A 19312-nucleotide genomic window follows, 5' to 3' on the forward strand; every position below is an offset into this window, starting at 1 on the left:
CTTTGGACTCCGCAAGACGCTCCGATCGAGTAGAGTTCGCCGTCGTACCAAACTGACAATCTACAAAACGCTCATTAGACCGGTAGTCCTCTACGGACACGAGACCTGAACGATGCTCGTGGAGGACCAACAAGCACTTGGAGTTTTCGAAAGGAAAGTACTGCGTACCATCTATGGTGGTGTGCAGATGGCGGACGGTACGTGGAGAAGGCGAATGAACCACGAGTTGCATGAGCTGGGAGAACCATCCATCGTTCACACCGCGAAAATCGGACGACTGTGGTAGGCCGGGCACGTAGCCAGAATGTCGGACAGTAACCCGGTGAAAATGGTTCTCGACAACGATCCGACGGGCACAAGAAGGCGAGGTGCGCAGCGGACAAGGTGGATCGATCAGGTGGAAGATGACTTGCGGACCCTCCGTAGACTGCGTGGTTGGCGACGTGTAGCCATGGACCGAGCCGAATGGAGAAGACTCTTATATACCGCACAGGCCACTACGGCCTTAGTCTGAATAAATAATAATAATAATAATCTGCTGAGGAGAAGAATGGAGAAAATCCATTCAGCCGTATTCGAGTTATGCTGATACCACATACCACACAGACCACTTCATTTTTATTATATAGAAGATATTCATATCCAATTTTCACAACTAATAGGGTAAAAGACCCAATAGTGGAGGAACTAAGTACGATCTATCACTATTTGTTGGTTCACACCAAGTCCATACTTCATTTCACTTTTACTATATTTCATCCAAAAACGAAGCTAACTGCAGCAACACGCATCTTTGTTTCCTAAAATGGTACCTCCAATTATTGGTGCAGTGTTCCAATAGTTGCGATAATTTTTAATGCGGGTTCCTATAGTTGCGAATCTCATTGTTTTCACATGGGACTCGCAACTATAGGAACACTACCGCAATTATTGGTGAAACGCTGAGAAAAATATAAGGTATTTAAATGATACTTTACCGATTTTACGGGAAATCCATAGCTGTTTTCTGTTATTTCGTCTATTGACATGTCAACAAATTGGTAGACTAGATGGGTTGCTGCGTTTGAGACGTGAATTTTGTAAAAATAGCACTACCGCAACTATAGGAACACCCACGACTATCGGAACTTTTACCCTATTCTAATCCAAGTCCGTCTTTCAAATACAATCTCTAGCTTATAATCAAAAGTTGATTCTAATCTAATCTGCCGCTAACCGCAAGTAATATTAATATCAATATTTGCAACCAAGCCAATTCCAGTTTCAAAATCTAATAATCATGTTACCCATTATCAAAATCAAATGTTTCATTTAAAACCAATATCAAAAACAATCCAAATCAAATTTTTCAATTCAAAATCCACATACAAATACGCAAATGCATATTTACTAAACAAATTAATCCAGCCTTTTTTTTAGCCTTCTGAAATGTCAACTATTTCATGTTAATGATTCTCCAGCTTTCCTTCTTTTTTTGCAAATATATCCAGCATTGCAATCCAAAACCAATAAAATTCGATTCGGCAGACCGTTTCCAATACAATTTGATGGCACGCGAACGGAAAAACCAAAACAATATCGGTGGCTCTCCAAATATACTCTGTATTGGCCCTGCAAGCTTAAGCCTGCAACAATCCGATACTCTTCCAGAGCACCTAGGACTACACAAGCAAAAAATCGATGAGAAAAGAAATACCTAATTTATGCTGTCGCTCTTCCAGGGTGCCTTCGACTTTTTAAGTCAAAACCTTTGAAAAACAATTCATTTTTCAATCCAGCGCTCTTCCAGAGGCCTTCGACATCACAAGCCAAAACCGATGAGCAAATCATTCCATCCAACGCTTTTCCAGAACGTCTTCGACATCACAAGTCGAAAACGATGAGAAAAGAAATAATTTATTCCGGCGCTCTTCCCTTCGACATCACAACTCGAAACCGATGAGAAAATGTCCCAATCACGCCCACAGGATACTTACAAAACAATAATTTCCTACCAGGAACAACCTGGCAGGATCGCCAAATTTGCGGCCTAATTCCACCGAACGAGCTATCCGTTGGTTGATCGCTTGTGTGCTGTCTTATCGAGCGTGCAACTCCGTTCGTTGCCCGACGAGAAAAGAGGCAAAGTCGTGGCCTGCTATTCAATAGTCAATGCCATGACGACAGTCCGTGAAGTTTTAAGTTTTTCTGTGTTGCGAGAAATCTATTAGCTAGCCGACCATGAGATTGCCGGATAGTCTCTTCTGTCCTCAGTCAGCTATTGTTAATTGTGGATTTGATTTCAAAATTTTTTGAACTGATAAGGAAATAGTTATTATTATTATTATTTATTTGGGACACTTCACACCGCAAGGGTGCATTCGTGCCTGATCTTCTGCATTACTTATAGGTATTGTGATGAACTTGTCTATCGTTGTTCTCCTATTCTATTATTGTACTTTTTTGCTTGTACTTCATTTTGCGTTTCCTTAAATTTCTTCATCTGTTCTTATGCTAGCGCTGGCGGTACCTTATCAGCCGCCGGAGTGTCCCGTAGGACAGGGCCGACTACGAAGCTCTCCTCCAGTATTGTGGATTACCTGAAAAGAGATTATGCACGGCAGTATTTGCTTGAATTAAGGAGCACCAGTTTTCTGACCTGTGCGACGTCTTGTCCCACAGTGCCAGCCATTACCGAGACTACTACACTATCGCTTCCAGAATTACCGGCAACATTCGACACTGGCACGGCAAATGCTGGGTAAAGCGTACCATTGGTACTTCGCGTACCTGAAGGAATAAAATAGACCCCATCTCGCGGTCCTTAGCCTCTTACCCAGCAACTCCTATTCCTATCTCCCCGCGGTGCTGGCCGGGATACGAGCAACCTTAGGGAAGATCGGGTAACCAACCCCGGTGGGAACTATGGTCGTATGCTGACAGGGAAGGGGGGTTTGCTCCTCTCCGGAGGTGCAAATCTTATTGAGCGTCTGTTCTCCATGTCAGGATCGGCTCACAACAGCGTATGTTCTCCATGTTATGGGCGGCTGATCATCGTCCGAGTGCCAGCGAGGGACTCTAAGTGAAACTGTGCACCATGGTCCACCGGAAATAAGGAGGAATGGTCTTCCGGAAATTTAGGGGGTTTGGTGTCAGGCCCTGCAAGCCAACCTTTAAAAAATCATAAGCAACGAACAATCAACAAGAGAGTACGGACCGGAACCATCGGAAAAGACCACTGCAACGAAAAGGAACTAGCGATTGGAAACTCGGTTCGTGGATCTGCAAATCTCTCAACTTCATCGGGAGCACACGCATACTCGCCGATGTGCTCAAGGACCGTGGATTCGGCATCGTAGCGCTGCAGGAGGTTTGGTTCAATAATGGTGCAAACGTTTAGAGGTAGTCATACCATCTACCAGAGCTGCGGCAACCCACACGAGCTGGGAACAGCTTTCATAGTGATGGGCGATATGCAAAGGCGCGTGATCGGGTGGTGGCCGATCAATGAAAGAATGTGCAGGTTGAGGATCAAAGGCCGGTTCTTCAACTTCAGCATAATCAACGTCCATAGCCCACACTCCGGAAGCACTGATGATGATAAGGACGCATTCTACGCGCAGCTGGAACGTGAGTACGAAAGCTGCCCAAGCCACGACGTCAAAATCATCATAGGAGATTTGAACGCTCAGGTTGGCCAAGAGGAGGAGTTTAGACCGACTATTGGAAAGTTCAGCGCTCACCGGCTGACGAACGAAAACGGCCTACGACTAATTGATTTCGTCGCCTCCAAGAATATGGCCATTCACAGCACCTACTTCCAACACAGCCTCCCGTATCGGTACATCTGGAGATCACCACTGCAGACAGAATCACAAATCGACCACGTTCTGATTGATGGACGGTACTTCTCCGACATTATCGACGTCAGGACATATCGTGGCACTAACATCGACTGCGCCCAAAACTATCCGTCATCAACAATGTTCGGTACCGACGACCACCGCTGTACGACCTAGAGCGACTGCAGCAACCAGATGTCGCCACTGCGTACGCGCAGCATCTCGAGGCAGCGTTGCCGGAAGAGGGAGAGCACGATGAGGCCCCTCTTAAGGACTGCTGGAATAAAGTCAAAGCAGCCATTAACGACGCAGCGGAGAACAACGGCGGGTATATGGGTCGAAGTCGACGGAACGGTTGGTTCGACGAAGAGTGCAGACAGATTCTGGAGGAGAAGGACGCAGCGCGGGCGGTCGCGCTGCAGCAAGGTACCCGGCAGAACGTGGAACGTTATAGACGGAAGCGGAGACAGCAGACCCGCCTTTTTCAGGAGAAGAAACGCCGTCTGGAAGAAGCGGAGTGCGAGGAGATGGATCAAGTTATCAAGCCGGCTTCGTTGACGGCCGCTCGACAACGGACCAGATCTTTACTGTACGGCAAATCCTTCAAAAATGCCGTGAATACCAGGTCCCAACGCACCATCTGTTCGTTGATTTTAAGGCGGCATACGACAGTATAGACCGCGTAGAGCTATGGAAAATTATGGACGAGAACAGCTTCCCTGGGAAGCTTACCAGACTGATCAAAGCAACGGTGGATGGTGTGCAAAACTGTGTGAAGATTTCGGGCGAACACTCCAGTTCGTTCGAATCGCGCCGGGGACTAAGACAAGGTGATGGACTTTCGTGCCTGTTGTTCAACATTGCGCTAGAAGGTGTCATGCGGAGAGCCGGGTGTAACAGCCGGGTACGATTTTCAACAGATCCAGTCAATTTATTTGCTTCGCGGATGACATGGACATTGTCGGCCGAACATTTGCAAAGGTGGCAGAACTGTACACCCGCCTGAAACGTGAAGCAAAAAAAGTTAGACTGGTGGTGAATGCGTCAAAGACAAAGTACATGCTTGTGGGCGGAACCGAGCGCGACAGGGCCCGCCTGGGAAGCAGTGTTACGATAGACGGGGATACCTTCGAGGTGGTCGAGGAATTCGTCTACCTCGGATCCTTGCTAACGGCTGACAACAACGTTAGTCGTGAAATACGAAGGCGCATCATCTGTGGAAGTCGGGCCTACTACGGGCTCCAGAAGAAACTGCGTTCGAAAAAGATTCGCCACCGCACCAAATGAAACATGGACCAACGGACATGAAACATGGACAATGCTCGAAGAGGACTTGCAAGCACTCGGAGTATTCGAGAGACGGGTGCTTAGGACCATCTTTGGCGGTGTGCAAGAAGACGGTGTGTGGCGGCGAAGAATGAACCATGAGCTCGCCCAACTCTACGGCGAACCCAGTATCCAGAAGGTAGCTAAAGCCGGAAGGGCACGATGGGCAGGACATGTTGCAAGAATGCCGGACAGCAACCCTGCAAAGATGGTGTTCGCTTCCGATCCGGCAGGTACGAGACGGCGTGGAGCGCAGCGAGCGAGATGGGCAGACCAGGTGCAAAACGACTTGGCGAGCGTGGGGCGTATCCGAGGATGGAGAGATGCGGCCTCGAACCGTGCATTGTGGCGTCAAATTGTTGATTCATTGTTATCTGTTTAGATGTTAACTAAATAAATGAAATGAAATGAATCCGGCACTGGGGAAAGACTTTGTGTAGTATTGTCGATTCCTGCGCCGTCACTTCGCTCCTTGCAAATTTTCTACAGTTTGTTGTATAGACCAGCTTCACGAAAAAGGCTTAACATTCTCGTCGATTTTTCTTCGCTGTTATCCAAAGCGTCACGTAAACTTGTACCGATGTCGTATTTTCGTCGTGCTTCGACAAACTTTCTGCACTCAAGGATCAAGTGCTTCACATCCGAGCCGAGCCGCAACAGTCACAATTCGGCGGAGGCTCTTTCTTTAATAAAAAAGTGTGGGTCAACCGTGCATGACCTATCCTCAATCGTGTAAGTGCACGCTGATCGCCGGCACTCCCACGCTCAGTCCACCAGATTGTATCGCACTTCACTTCCCTCAGATTGGATTCTCTGCACTCAAACCATTGGTTATCCTATTGACGGCGTATTGCTTTTTTAATGGCTTTAACCGCATCCTCAGCAGGGATTGCAACGTCGATGGTTGGTTGTCTTCTGGCCTCGTTGGCTAGTCGATCAGCTTTGGAGTTACCGTTAACTCCAGCATGTCCAGGAACCCAACAGAATCGTATTGGTTTGCTTTGAGCTATTCGCTCCACTTCCTGTATCCAAGCGTGTCGAGACTTCTCAGCCTCCAGCGCCATCAGACAGCTAGCAGAGTCCGTTAGAATCACTAGTTCATTATTGAATTTACGAATGGCAGCGGCCATTTTAAGGGCATAGGCCTCAGTAGAGAAAACACTACATTCTTTTGGAAGGCTGTACGTTCCCATAATGCCATTGTTGAAGAATGCGGCACCTACTGTAGAACCGTTGCTGTCTTTGGAACCATCGGTGTAAACGACAGTTGATCGATTGAATCGCGTTTCTAGGAGTTGTCGAACAATAGGCTGAACTTTCTCCGGTGGATCGCCAGCGCGTACTTTTATTTTCACGTCCCACAAAACAACCGGTTTACGGGCATGCCACACGCGATCGATCAGTCGATCTTGCTGACTAACTGCGGGAAGCGATGAATCCGTTAGCTCTAGAAGACGATCAAATGTTCGTTGAGTGAGTGCTACAGCATAGTTGGTATTTTTGGACTGTAGTCGAATAGCCGTCCGAGATGTGGCCTGTGTAGCGAGCAGTTCGAAAGGCAATGTACCCGCCTCGGCCATTACCGAATTTATAGGGCTAGTAATGAATGCTCCAGAGGCATAGCGGGCCATTTTATTGTAAGCGGGGGCGAGGGTGTGCAGAGTAGAAGGCTCTGCTCTACTCACTAGTCCAATACCATAGATCAATTTTGCGGTTACTAGTGCAGATGCAACCTGCAGCAAAGAAAGACGGCTGCCACGTGGGAGTTTGGCTCGGAACATCAGAAGAATTCTCAACCGAGATTCGCAGGCTTCTTTCACATTTCGGCAATAAGGCTTGAACGTCATGGTTCGATCTAGGATTACACCTAAGATTCTTAACCGGTTAGTTCTTGGGATGGGGACTCGATCGATGGAAATTTGCGGCGAAGGTTCTCGGCGTACATTTGGGCTGCAGTAGAAAATATGTGACTTCGATGGCGACATGGTGCAACCAACGCTTCTAGCCCATTTGTTGACAGCATTGACAGCGGCATGTAGTTTTCGGTGTAGCCCCTCGTTTTTCTTGCCATGTACTACGAGGAGCATATCGTTCGCGTACAACAATATGTTGACTTTTGTTGGTATGACTCGAAACATGGGTTGCATTGCGATGAAGACTCAGTGTCACTGATTGAACTGAACCTTGTGGTACTCCGTTTTCTAGTAGATGCTGGATCTGATGGATGGATCTCTACGGATACTTGGAACGATCTTTTTTTTAAAAAAAAAACTTTTCAGCAGATTTATCATACGATCACGTATCCGCCAAGACTTCAAGCTGCGAAAAATTCCATATTTCAAAGTGATATCGAAGGCTTTGGAAAGATTCAAGGAAGCCACCAAAGCATGTTTATCAGCGGTTGGAAGATACTTTTACAATTCAGCAAAGTAGGAGTCAGCACCTCAGCCGGCACAAAAAGCATGCTGATGCTTGTCAAGACGTCCCGTCGACTTCAGTTCGGTGATCAACCGGCGGTTTATAATCCGTTCAAATAGTTTCGCCATGCAGCTGGTGAGCGAGATTGGACGAAACGCAGCAGGTCCGCTGTCGCTGCAGTTTGATTTTGGTATGAGAACGATGATGGCATTTCGCCAGCTAGTTGGGAATTCTCCTTCGGCAAGGATGTTATCGATCATTTAGTAATCTGCCTTCGATCATTTAGTAGTTTGTCAATAACTCATTCCAGAGGCTGAATTTCAAAATGTGTTGTATGGGGGACTTCTAGTGCAAAGGTTTATCTACAACTCTGCCTAACAGTTGGTTGTTTGAATTTCAGTAATAAAGGAGCGATAGCGCTAGTAGCAGTAACTTTGACTAAATGATTGCATATTGCGTTATCATTTAGTATAAATATAGCAACTAGCACCGTAATTTCTTTAATAGTGGAATTCGAACATCGACCTGTTACGGAGAGTTGTAGAAAAACCTTCGAACTAAAAGTCCATCATACAATACATTTTGAAATTATTCCTCTTGAAATTATTCCAGCTGCTACATTTGCCAAGCACTAATATTCATGAGTTTTTATAAAAATTCAGAACATGCAATAAATCCAATACAACAATTTTGTAGCTTTTGCCAAAACTACGATTCAGAACATCTTAAAAAGTCGCCCCTCCCCCCTGCTCGAAATCCTGGCTACACCTTTAGCGATGCCTGTGAAAGACGCGAATTGTCAGCTAGTGACTGAACCAACTGATCAGCTGAAGCATTGGTTCAAGCACTCTAACAACTTCTTTATGTGCCAGCCAGGCCACCACCACCTCGGCATGATCTAGATCCAAAGTATAATACGCGTCAATATCGAAGCTTCATCACTGCTAGAGATTCAAAAAGCCATCCAAAGCATGACATCGACCAAAGCCCCAGGGGTCGATCGCATTTCAGCCGAGCTGCTCAAAGCTGACCCCATAAGATCCACTCAACTACTGCATCGTTTATTTCGTAATACATATCTGGGACACGGCAATTTTCACCGTCGACTGGATGCATGATATATTAGATGAGGTGCCAAAAAAGGCTGTGTACCGTTCTTAAAGTTCTAGGCAAAGTTATCCTAGCCAGAGTGTAAAATAATCGAAAATTTTTGGTGAAGTCCACCTGTCTTCACTTGTCAGCTCACTTCCAGACACATTAAAAGTCAGCTCTTGACTGTCAATATTCGATTGAATATTAGTCATTGAATATTTTTGCACATTCTACAAATTGATAAATTATGAGTGCGTGTTTGTTGGGCTCTTGTTTCGGACGGTAGAACGATCGCGCGATTTGCCGAAATTTTGTGTTTTGCATTGCGCGGCCGGTAATAAAGTTAATTAGTTCAGTGCGTGTTGGCTCTTGTTTCGGACGGCAGAACGATCGCGCGATTTGCCGAAATGTTGAGTTTTGTTTTGTTTTTCCCTAGGACGGTTCGTAAGTAAATTGATGAATATATTTTATTATTTTTTCAGCATATACTGTTATTGACAAACGCTCTATATTGTCGAATAGAGCTCCCTATTATTCACCTTTCCCACTACCACAAATTTTCCTTCCCGAGACATCTATGAAGGTAGTATGGGTTCCCTGCATCTTCACTAGTAGATGTTAAACTAACATTCCTTCCCTTCCTTCCGTGATTGTAAGGACGTGGCCAGGTATACAACTGCTACTGTATAGGAAAAGGTACTAATCCCAAGTACCAATTTGCGACAATATACAGTAGATTGCTCAATTGAGCATTGTATAGCCACCCACGATTGGTACAATCATATATGCTATGCTATGCTATACTATTCTACAAATTGATAAATTATATGAATTCCGAACACGTTTCTGATGAGTAAAGTAATTTATCACATAGAACTGAATCCGATTTTCATCCGCGAGGCACTTTCAAAGGTAAACATCAACATAATAAATGCTAATTATGTTTTTTTCTGCACATAGTAAGCACACTAAGTGACAGTCGAATGAATGAGTTTGTGTAGTAGTCGTTTGACTATGTCATTCTATGTTTTGAATAATCATGCGATGTTTGTCAAAATTCGGACCGAAGTTGCTTCATGAAGATGAATATTTTAAGCTCTGATCCTAGTCCGGATCCAGGAGAAGATCGATGCGACTCTTCGGCGGCAGCCAGCCGGATTTCGTGCCGGAAAATCCTATGTGGATCATATTGTCCGTGTCATTCTACAAATATCTGAAAAACAGGCAAATAAGTGAACGCACCAAAATCAGAAATCTGACGCTAAATTCTAACGCGTGCTGCTATACGCCAGTGAAACATGGTGTGTATCAGTGGAGAACATTCTGCAGGCTGGAGGTGATTATCAACAGATGCCTGCGGTACATAATTCGGGCCTGGTGGCCTCACAATTGGATCTCAAACAACATCGCCAGTTGTCAATAGAAAGAAACTGAAATTCGGGATCGAAAGTGGGGCTGGGTCGCCCATACTCTATGTAAGTTCAACCTAACGCTGGGGCCGAAACCAAATCTGTAAACAAGCATTAACCTGGAACTCAGAGGGACATCGCAGCAGAGGCAGACCCCGTGGTTTCATTATTAAAAGTCTCAATAAAGAAATAAAAGAAGCCGACCGAAATCTAACCAGCGACAGGTTTAAGCGATAGCTGGACGTCGCTCAAGATGGAGATCTTTGAAGTCGGGTGTACAGGGTTCATAAGTAAGTAAGTGCACGACCGTAAACAGGTAACTAAATTCAGCGAGCCTATTAAAGAATTACGGCTTTAATATCGCAATATTTTGCTTCTAGAGCAAAGTAAGAATCCATGAAGCTTCAACTGTTTAACTTTGTCATTTCTTTCCTTGAAATATCAGATTTTTTTCAATATCACCCGAATGTTATAGCCAGCTCTGCAATCACAGATAATTTTGACAAGCAGTGATTTTTCCTTTCTCTCTATCATTATTTTTATCACCATCATTCTGTACGTTTTCCCATGAAAAGACTTCGACATTGTAACAGAAACTGGTACTTATTTAATAGCAAAAGACATTGCTCCGCCGCCGCCACCCTGCCGCCCGACACCAAGACACCAAACACCAGTCTCAGCACCATCCCGTATTGCTGCCAGTGCAACAATAACTTCAATTTCAGTCCTGGTTTTATCTCTGTATCTCGTTTCCTTATATCCCAAAATTATTAGCGCGATAACCTCTCCCCACACGGACAAAGTTTGCTACAGAACTCGTACTGAGCTTTTTTTCGCTGCTATCTTTTAGATTTAATCCAGAAAGTGCCAGAAACAGGACACAGCTTCATACGAGCGCAGGCAACGAACTTCTGCTGCTGATCCTGATGCCACAGTCACTTATTTTAGTGCCACGATAAGCATGCATGTTCCCGCCTCGCCCGGGGACAAACTCGGTGGGTTAGTGTAGTTTCCGCTTCCGATGATGCTCTGCACACATTTCGGGCCGAGCGAGGAGCTTCGGGGTGAAGCGAGATGGGAATGGGTTGTGTAATTCTGAAACTTTGCGCCATAAATATGGAACCCACTGAAACCGTAGATGATGCATGATTGTGTTATTCAAATTCTAATTGGTTTCGACCGGAGTTAGCGGAGACGGCAAATTAGGATAGCGAGAAATCAGGGGGATAGGGAAGCCATTCCGGTTTTCATCTCACGCGCCCATATTTGTCTGATGCTGGAATCAAATAATTCGACATGCGAGCACAATAAACGAGTCATTTTGCTTTTTAATGTTCATGTTGAAGAATAATGACCAGATGACGAACCGGAGCATTTACCCTAATTGTCGACGTAACATGTTTCATAAGCAAAATAAGATCTGAAGATTAATTTAGGAATTCAGTGGAAAAGCTACCGATTGCTGAGCATTCTGCATATTAGTAAAGCGACACCGCATCTACCTTAATACTGCCGTAATCTGCTGTAAAAGTGACGCATGTGCCATTTTCCAAAAATGGGGTTAACGAGTAGTACTCATTGAACTCTTTAACACACCCAACCAGCGACTGTTAGATTTCCTAACAATATTAGATCTCAAACAAATATTGTAAGAAAAGCTTGCACAATTGTAAGACCTCATACAGTATTTGTATAAAAATCTAGAATTTTCGAATATGCCCAGTTCAGGTTTTGGTAGGTTCCGATTGGGTACAGAAAAATGAAAAACTTGTGTTTGAACATTCATCGATTTGACTCATTCGTTAGAGATAACTTGTATGCAATTTCATCAATGCGTGTTTCACTTCCTCAATAAAAGAGCTGAGTGCGAAAAATTTGTATTTCGCCGCGTAATACTGGCAACCCAGATGTAGACACGAAGAGCAAATTATAGTACCTGTCATAAGACGAGTTTAAACAATCCCATTGAATTCCACCACTTAATTGTATCCTGACAGATACGTATTTCGACCTCAACAGTAAGGCCGTCTTCAGTGTCTCGTACTTGACTCGACTTACTGCCTGCCTGCCTTACTGCCTGGAAGTCGAGTCAAGTACGAGACACTGAAGACGGCCTTACTGTTGAGGTCGAAATACGTATCTGTCAGGATACAATTAAGTGGTGGAATTCAATGGGATTGTTTAAACTCGTCTTATGACAGGTGAAAACATTCCACTAAAAAGCTCAAAATAATTTTCTTATCAAATTATAGTATTTGCGAAAATTGTATAAAGTCAGTCCGAAATTAGCAGTGCAGTAAAACAGTTCAGAAAAATAAAATATAAGTCAAGCCCCAAGATCAGTTTTTTCTGTAAAGTAAATTGTACTATCTGTGAAGTGGAGAAAATAAAAGTTGTGCATGAAACTGGATCTCGTTGATCATCTTCTGCCTCGAGAAGTCGGCCATCGCTTCTGGGTGGAACCTGTAAAAGAAACCGGAATCAACTTACCTGCGCTGCACTGCTGCTTCTCCGGTATCGTTCACTGGAGAACAAACGACTAAGGAAGCACAACGTAAGAATTGATGGTAAGCGCCAACATAAAACTGGTGCCGTGACCAGGATACGTCGATACCGTTCGGGATCCCGCATCCGTCCGTTGCACGTGGGACGACCACTGGGCGCTGCCATTTTGGTCCCGCCATTGCGCTGAAGGAGAGACAATTTGTTGTCATTGAATACAAGGCTCGATTTTATTGGGTCGCAGGTAGTTACCTGTCCGATTAATAAATAAATAAATAAATAAATAGGCCGACGCCGCTACGTACGAATACTTTCTGGTCAGGTGGAGTACGCCATCGTGATTCCGCCATTGAAGAGAAGGACGAAGCCACCCTATCGCACCATAGCTGCAAGCCATTCTTGCATCGACGCAAAGCCGCGCTTTTTCGGCCCGTTTTTCCTCGTAGGCATCTGTATACGCCGATCAACGCATGATGAGTGGATTTTAATCGGAAATTGGTGGATTTTTTGTTGCGACGTCATCAATATCGGCATCAGCTCGCACAGAGCGTGCGCCACCTGGTTCTTGATAGCAGATTTATTAAAAATAAAAGACAAAAATACATTTATTAAAAATACAAATACAAGGATAATATTGCTTGGAATAGGTGAGTACCGTTCCAAGCGTTTAACGCTATTCTCGTCGGGTCTATCGTGGTCTTTTGTTCGACAGAACCTTCTTCGACGTTCTACGGGTCGTAGATTGTTCCCGCGAAGATGACGCTTCCGCGGTAACATGCAACGTTGATTTCGAGGAGGACTACCATGATCGACGCACTGGGTCGGGCAGAGGCGTTCATTCAAACCTACGACGAGCAACGTGACCAGGCGCAGGTGACCATTCGTCTGGAATGCCTAAATAGCATGTGGGCCACTCTGGAAGAGGTGCAGGCTCACCTGGAGGATTCCGAAGAAGCTGAGGAAGGTAGGCAAACCCATCGTGACGTCCGTGCTTCCTTTGAGCCTCGACTCTTCAAAATTAAAGCCAATCTTATCGCAAAACTTCCTGTTCTTATTAAAAAAAAATTGCCGATGATATCGCTTCCTGAGTTCGACGGGGACTATATGCAGTAGCTGGGCTTTCATGATACGTTCTTGGCGTTGATCCACTCTAATGTCGACGTATCGGCGATTCAAAAGTTCCACCACCTGAGGGCAGTTTTAAAGGGCGAAGCTGCGCAGCTGATAGAGTCCATCGGAATTAGTTCTGCCAATTACAACCTAGCATGGCAAGCATTGGTTGATCGTTATGCCAACGATTACTTGTTGAAAAAGCGGCACCTCCAGGCACTTTTCGACATTCCATCGGCAAGAAAGGAAACTGCCACATCACTTCACACACTGGTGGATGAGTTTTAACGACACACTAAAACCCTATGTCAACTTGGTGAAACAACGGGCTCCTGGAGCAGTATTCTCGAACATCTTCTATGTACTAAGCTTCCCGATGAAACACTCAAAGCATGGGAGGACTATGCGTCAAGCAATAATGATCCGAAATATGAGTGCTTAATCGATTTCCTTCAACGTCGGTTGCGAGTTTTGGAATCAATTCTGGTGAATCATCATCAACACTCCTCATCATCGACTGGTTCTGTGCATGCTTCCAAAAGGCCATCTCACTTTCGTCTTTCATCGTGCGCCTCCACTTCGAGCTCCAGTAACAGATGTCCAGCCTACAACCAAGAACATCCGCTGATGAAATGTGCGAAATTCAATTGCCTTTCTTTTTCCGAACGACAACAGCTTGTTTCTAACAAACGTCTTTGCCACAATTGCCTGAAGGGTGATCACATTGCTCGAAATTGTCCGTCGAACTTCAACTGCAAGCATTGCAACAAGCGCCATCACAGTATGTTGCATTCCGGTGATGCATCGAGACCAACCAACGAATCTTCTTCTGCTCACATTTCCATACCAACACAAACAACTCAATCTAATGATCGTACCATCTAATCGGCTTCTCAATCGACAGTTGCAGCTATTGAATGTGTTCCTCGAGTCGTTGCCAGTCAGTGCATCCGCCATCGTGCCTCGTGAAGATGTGTTCCTTTCAACAGTGTTGGTGAAAGTCGTCGACGCGTACGGTCAGGACCATTTAGCTCGTGCCTTGCTTGATAGCGCTTCCCAGCCAAACCTCATAACTAATCGCCTTGCACGCAGACTACAGTTGAAGAGAGATGCAGTGAATGTTACCATCCAAGGGGCTGGTAACTTGTCTAAAAGGGTTCGAGAGTCCATATATGCTCGTCACGAAATGGAAACTTCGAGTGCGGTGCAGAATTTCTGTTGATGGATACCGTTACAGCCGACCTCCCAGCTCAGGATGTATCGGTACAAACTTGGCAGATCCCCCAGGACTTGTCGTTAGCGGATCCCTCATTCAACAAAAAGCAGCGAGTCGACAAGGCGAAGCATTTTCATTCCTTTTTCCCTAGTTCCGCTCATTTGCAATTAGCCAATAATCTACCAATTTTTGGTGGACAGCGTGTTTGGATGGGTCGTTGCGGGTTCCGCTAACCTGGTTCATCCCGCTCAATAACAATTACCCATCCCAGCGTCGTCGCAGTCTCCATGATGACCCTGGAAGAAAGCATGGAACGATTTTGGAAAACGGAGGAGCTGACTGTTTGTAATAGTTATTCCCTAGAAGAACGTCATTACGAGCAGGTTTGCCAATCCACTACCTCAAGGGACGAAAACAGTCGTTACATCGTACGCTTACCAAAGAAAGCTGATTTTGATGCGATGCTTGGAGATTCCAAGAACAATGCTCTTCGGCGTTACGATCAGCTCGAACGTCGCCTCAATCGAGACTTAACATTAAAAGAAGAGTACCACGCATTTATGAAGGAGTACCTCTCCCTCGGCCACATGCGGCTAGTCGAGACGGACGATGGTACTAAACATCCAACATATTATTTGCCGCACCACCCCGTGATGAAGGAGGATAGTACTACCACAAAGGTTAGAGTCGTCTTCGATGGTTCGGCTCGTACTTCCACTGGCTTCTCATTGAACGAAGCACTATGCGTGGGTCCGGTGGTCCAAGATGACCTTCTTTCCCTCATCCTGCGATTTCGCACTTATCCGGATGCCCTTGTCGGAGACATCGCTAAAATGTACCGGCAAGTACAAGTGCATCCAGAAGACCGATCTCTGCAACGTATTCTGTTCCGATTCTCCAACGGTACTCCTGTCCAGATTTACGAACTTCTGACCGTAACCTATGGCCTAGCTCCTTCCTCCTATCTAGCCACTCGCACTCTGCAGCAGCTTACGACAGATGAAGGTGATGCGTATTCTATGGCAGGACCGTCGTTGCGCAAAAATTTCTATGTCGATGACTATATTGGAGGGGCTAATTCCGTGGAAGAAGCAGTCCAGCTTCGAATAGAGCTATCGGATCTGCTTAACAAAGGAGGCTTCGAGCTAAGGAAGTGGACGTCGAATCGCTTGAAGGTTCAGGCATGAGCTACCAAAGATCACCGTTTATAGAATCGATCGTTACGCGTTCCTCCAGGAGGCCACTGTTGAGCTTCACACCTTTACCGTTGCATCAATGTCTGCTTATGGTGCCTGCACCTACGTTCGATGTGAAAACTCTCAGGGAACTGTTCAAATTCGGCTATTGGCTTCGAGAAGCAAGGTTGCGCCCTTGAAGCGGCTGTCCATCGCCCGTTTAGAGCTGTGTGCTTGCGTATTAGCAGCGCATCTACATTATCGCGTGAAAGAAGCAATTGGTATACATGTGTCGGCATCGCACTTTTGGTCAGATTCCGTTGTATGTCTATACTGGATTCGCGCACCACCGAGCACGTGGAAAGTATCGGAATAATGTCGCTAATAGAGTCGCCGAGGTGTAGCATTATACACACGACGGAAAATGGCATCATGTATCTGGCTCGGAAAACCCCGCCGATATGGTGTCTCGTGGAATGTCGGTAGATGAGTTTGTCAGCAACGACGTTTGGAAGCAAGGTCCTACTTGGTTGGCGTACCCTCAGGCAGCCTGGCCAATCTCGAATACAAACACCGTACCTGAGGACGATTTGGAGGAAAAAACAGTGATCGTATCAGTACAAACCTTACCCAGTATCAATTCGTGGTTCCTGCGTTGGTCTTCGTAAACGCGATTACTGCACACAGTCGCATACTGCCTCCGTTTTGCTGCAAAAAACTCGTGCCAAAGCTAGAACACAACCTCTCGTAGCGCCCCAAGAAAATGTCAACTCAGAAATACTTACTGTTGAAGAGCTTGCCCATGCCAATACCCTGCTAGTCCGCCTTGTTCAACATGATACATTTAAGCCAGAAGTCAAGGAGCTTCATCAAGGTAACCCAGTTTCCAAGCACTCATTCACCAGGCGTCTCTATCCTTTTTTGGATTCAGATGGAATCATGCATCTTTCCCAGCTTCCCTTTCAATCGAAGCATCCCACCCTCCTACCTAAAAATCATCCGTTGTCCCAGTTGATCGCTGAAGATTATCATCGCCAGCTGCTCCATGGCGGCGGGCGTCTGCTTCTATCAACTATACGCGAAAAATACAAGCCGCTCAATGGAAGAAATTTGGTTAAAACTGTCGTCAGAAACTGTTTCCGATGCTCACGCTATCGTCCGGTGCTTGCGCAACAGCAAATCGGGCAGCTGCCAGCCTCGCGGGTCATTCAAAATCGCCCGTTCTCGATCACCGGCGTTGACTACGCCGGTCCCCTATACCTGAAGCCGATCCACAAGCGGGCCGCCCCCGCAAAGGCTTACCTGGCAGTTATTGTGTGTTTTACCACCAAGGCGGTCCACTTAGAATTAGTTGGAGATTTATCTACCCAGAGATTTCTCGCCGCCCTGCGGAGATTCATTTCGAGACGGGGTATGCCAGCCCATATTCATTCGGATAATGGCAAGAATTTCGAGGGAGCGAAAGGGGAATTGGTGGAACTTTTTGCTAGATTTCACAGCGAAAGAGAGCAGGAGAAATCTCCGCCGCTTGCGCCCTAAAAGGGATTACTTGGCACTTGACACCCCCGAAAGGCACCACATTTCGGTGGCCTATGGGAAGCGGCGGTCAAGACTGCCAAGAAACATTCTTTCGGCAATTTAGAAGCACTCGTCTTACATTCGAAGGTTACTACACCGTTCTGCATCAGATCGAAGCTGCCATGAACTCGCGTCCGCTGCTGCCCATGTTCGACGACCCCAACGATCTAGCAGCGCTGACACCGGCGCACTTCCTTATTGGAACATCGATATCCGCCCTGCCCGACCCAGACTATCAGCTGCAACCACAATGTACCCTTGGGATGTAGCAGAATTGGCAGCTACTCGTACAACGCTTCTGGAGCCACTGGCGAAAGGAATATCTGCAGGAATTGGTTCGAGATACGAGATATGCGGCCCGCAACAATGAAATACAACCCGGTCGCATGGTCATCGTCGTGGATGAATCGCTACCAGCTTCCCTGATGAACATCTAGTCGCTGCACTCTCCGAATCCTGAAGAATAATCTTCTTCTTCTTATTGGCATTACATTAAACTGCGAGGTTTCTAAGCCAAGTTACCATTTTTGCATTCGTATATCATGAGGCTATCACGATGATAGTTTTATGCCCAGGGAAGTTGAGACAATTTCCAATCCGAAAATTGTCTAGACCGGCACCGAGAATCGAACTCAGCCAACCTCAGCATGGTCTTGCTTTGTAGCCGCGCGTCTTACCACACGGCTAAGGAGGGCCCCCATCGGCAACGACCTAGGCGACGAATAAAGGATCACGATTGGAAGCTTGGAACATGGAACTGCAAGTCGCTAGGCTTCGCAGGTTGCGACAGGATAATCTACGATGAATTACATCCCCGCAACTTCGGTGTCGTAGCGCTGCAGGAAATCTGCTGGACAGGACAGAAAGTGTGGAAAAGCGGGCATTGAGCGGCTACCTTCTACCAAAGCTGTGGCACCACCAACGAGCCTCCCGCGGAATGGTATTCCGAAGCACTTTCTTCCCCGCAAGAATATCCACAAGGCCACATGGAAATCACCTAATCAAGTAACGGAAAACCAAATCGACCACGTTCTATACGACGGTAAATTCTTCTCCGACATCACGAACGTACGCTCTTACCGCAGTGCGAATACTGAATCCGACCACTACCTCGTTGCAGTATGTCTGCGTTCAAAACTCTTGACGGTGTACAACACGCGTCGGAGTCGTCCGCCGCGGCAAAACATTGGGCGGTTACAAGACGGTAGACTAGCCCAAGACTACGTGCAGCAGCTGGAAGTGGCACTCCCAACGGAAGAGCAGCTAGGCGCAGCATCTCTTGAAGATGGCTGGAGAGATATTCGATCCACCATTGGAAGCACCACAGCCGCTACACTAGGCACGGATCAGAGAAACGACTGGTATGACGGCTAATGTGAGCAGTTAGTTGAGGAGAAGAATGCAGCATGGGCGAAATTGCTGCAACACCGCACGAGGGCGAACGAGGCACGATACAACCGGGGCGGAACAGACAAAACTCGATTTTCCGGAGGAAAAAGCGCCAGCAGAAAGATCGAGACCGTGAAGAGACGGAGCAACTGTACCGCGCTAATAACGCACGAAAGTTCTATGAGAAGTTGAACCGTTCACGGAAGGGTCACGTGCCACAGCCCGATATGTGTAAGGACGGGAACGGGAACCTTCTTACAAACGAGCGTGAGGTGA

The 19312-nt window shown here is 46.2% G+C and overlaps 3 protein-coding genes across 3 annotated transcripts; 2 read left to right on the forward strand and 1 right to left on the reverse strand.

The window, feature by feature from the left end:
• Nucleotides 1–5983: 5983 nt before the first annotated feature.
• On the reverse strand, nucleotides 5984–6727 carry LOC134202199 (uncharacterized). Its single transcript, XM_062677253.1, has one exon. The coding sequence runs from the start codon at nucleotides 6725–6727 to the stop codon at nucleotides 5984–5986; it is 744 nt and encodes a 247-aa protein (XP_062533237.1).
• Nucleotides 6728–15184: 8457 nt separating this feature from the next.
• On the forward strand, nucleotides 15185–16081 carry LOC134202200 (uncharacterized). The gene has a single exon (XM_062677254.1). The coding sequence runs from the start codon at nucleotides 15185–15187 to the stop codon at nucleotides 16079–16081; it is 897 nt and encodes a 298-aa protein (XP_062533238.1).
• Nucleotides 16082–16530: 449 nt separating this feature from the next.
• LOC134202201 (uncharacterized) lies at nucleotides 16531–17916 on the forward strand. Its single transcript, XM_062677256.1, has 4 exons — nucleotides 16531–16686; nucleotides 16757–16943; nucleotides 17001–17480; nucleotides 17735–17916. The coding sequence occupies exons 1-4, from the start codon at nucleotides 16531–16533 to the stop codon at nucleotides 17914–17916; spliced, it is 1005 nt and encodes a 334-aa protein (XP_062533240.1).
• Nucleotides 17917–19312: the final 1396 nt, after the last annotated feature.

This window comes from Armigeres subalbatus, unplaced genomic scaffold, assembly GCF_024139115.2.
Source record: "Armigeres subalbatus isolate Guangzhou_Male unplaced genomic scaffold, GZ_Asu_2 Contig1086, whole genome shotgun sequence".
Taxonomy (NCBI): domain Eukaryota; kingdom Metazoa; phylum Arthropoda; class Insecta; order Diptera; family Culicidae; genus Armigeres; species Armigeres subalbatus.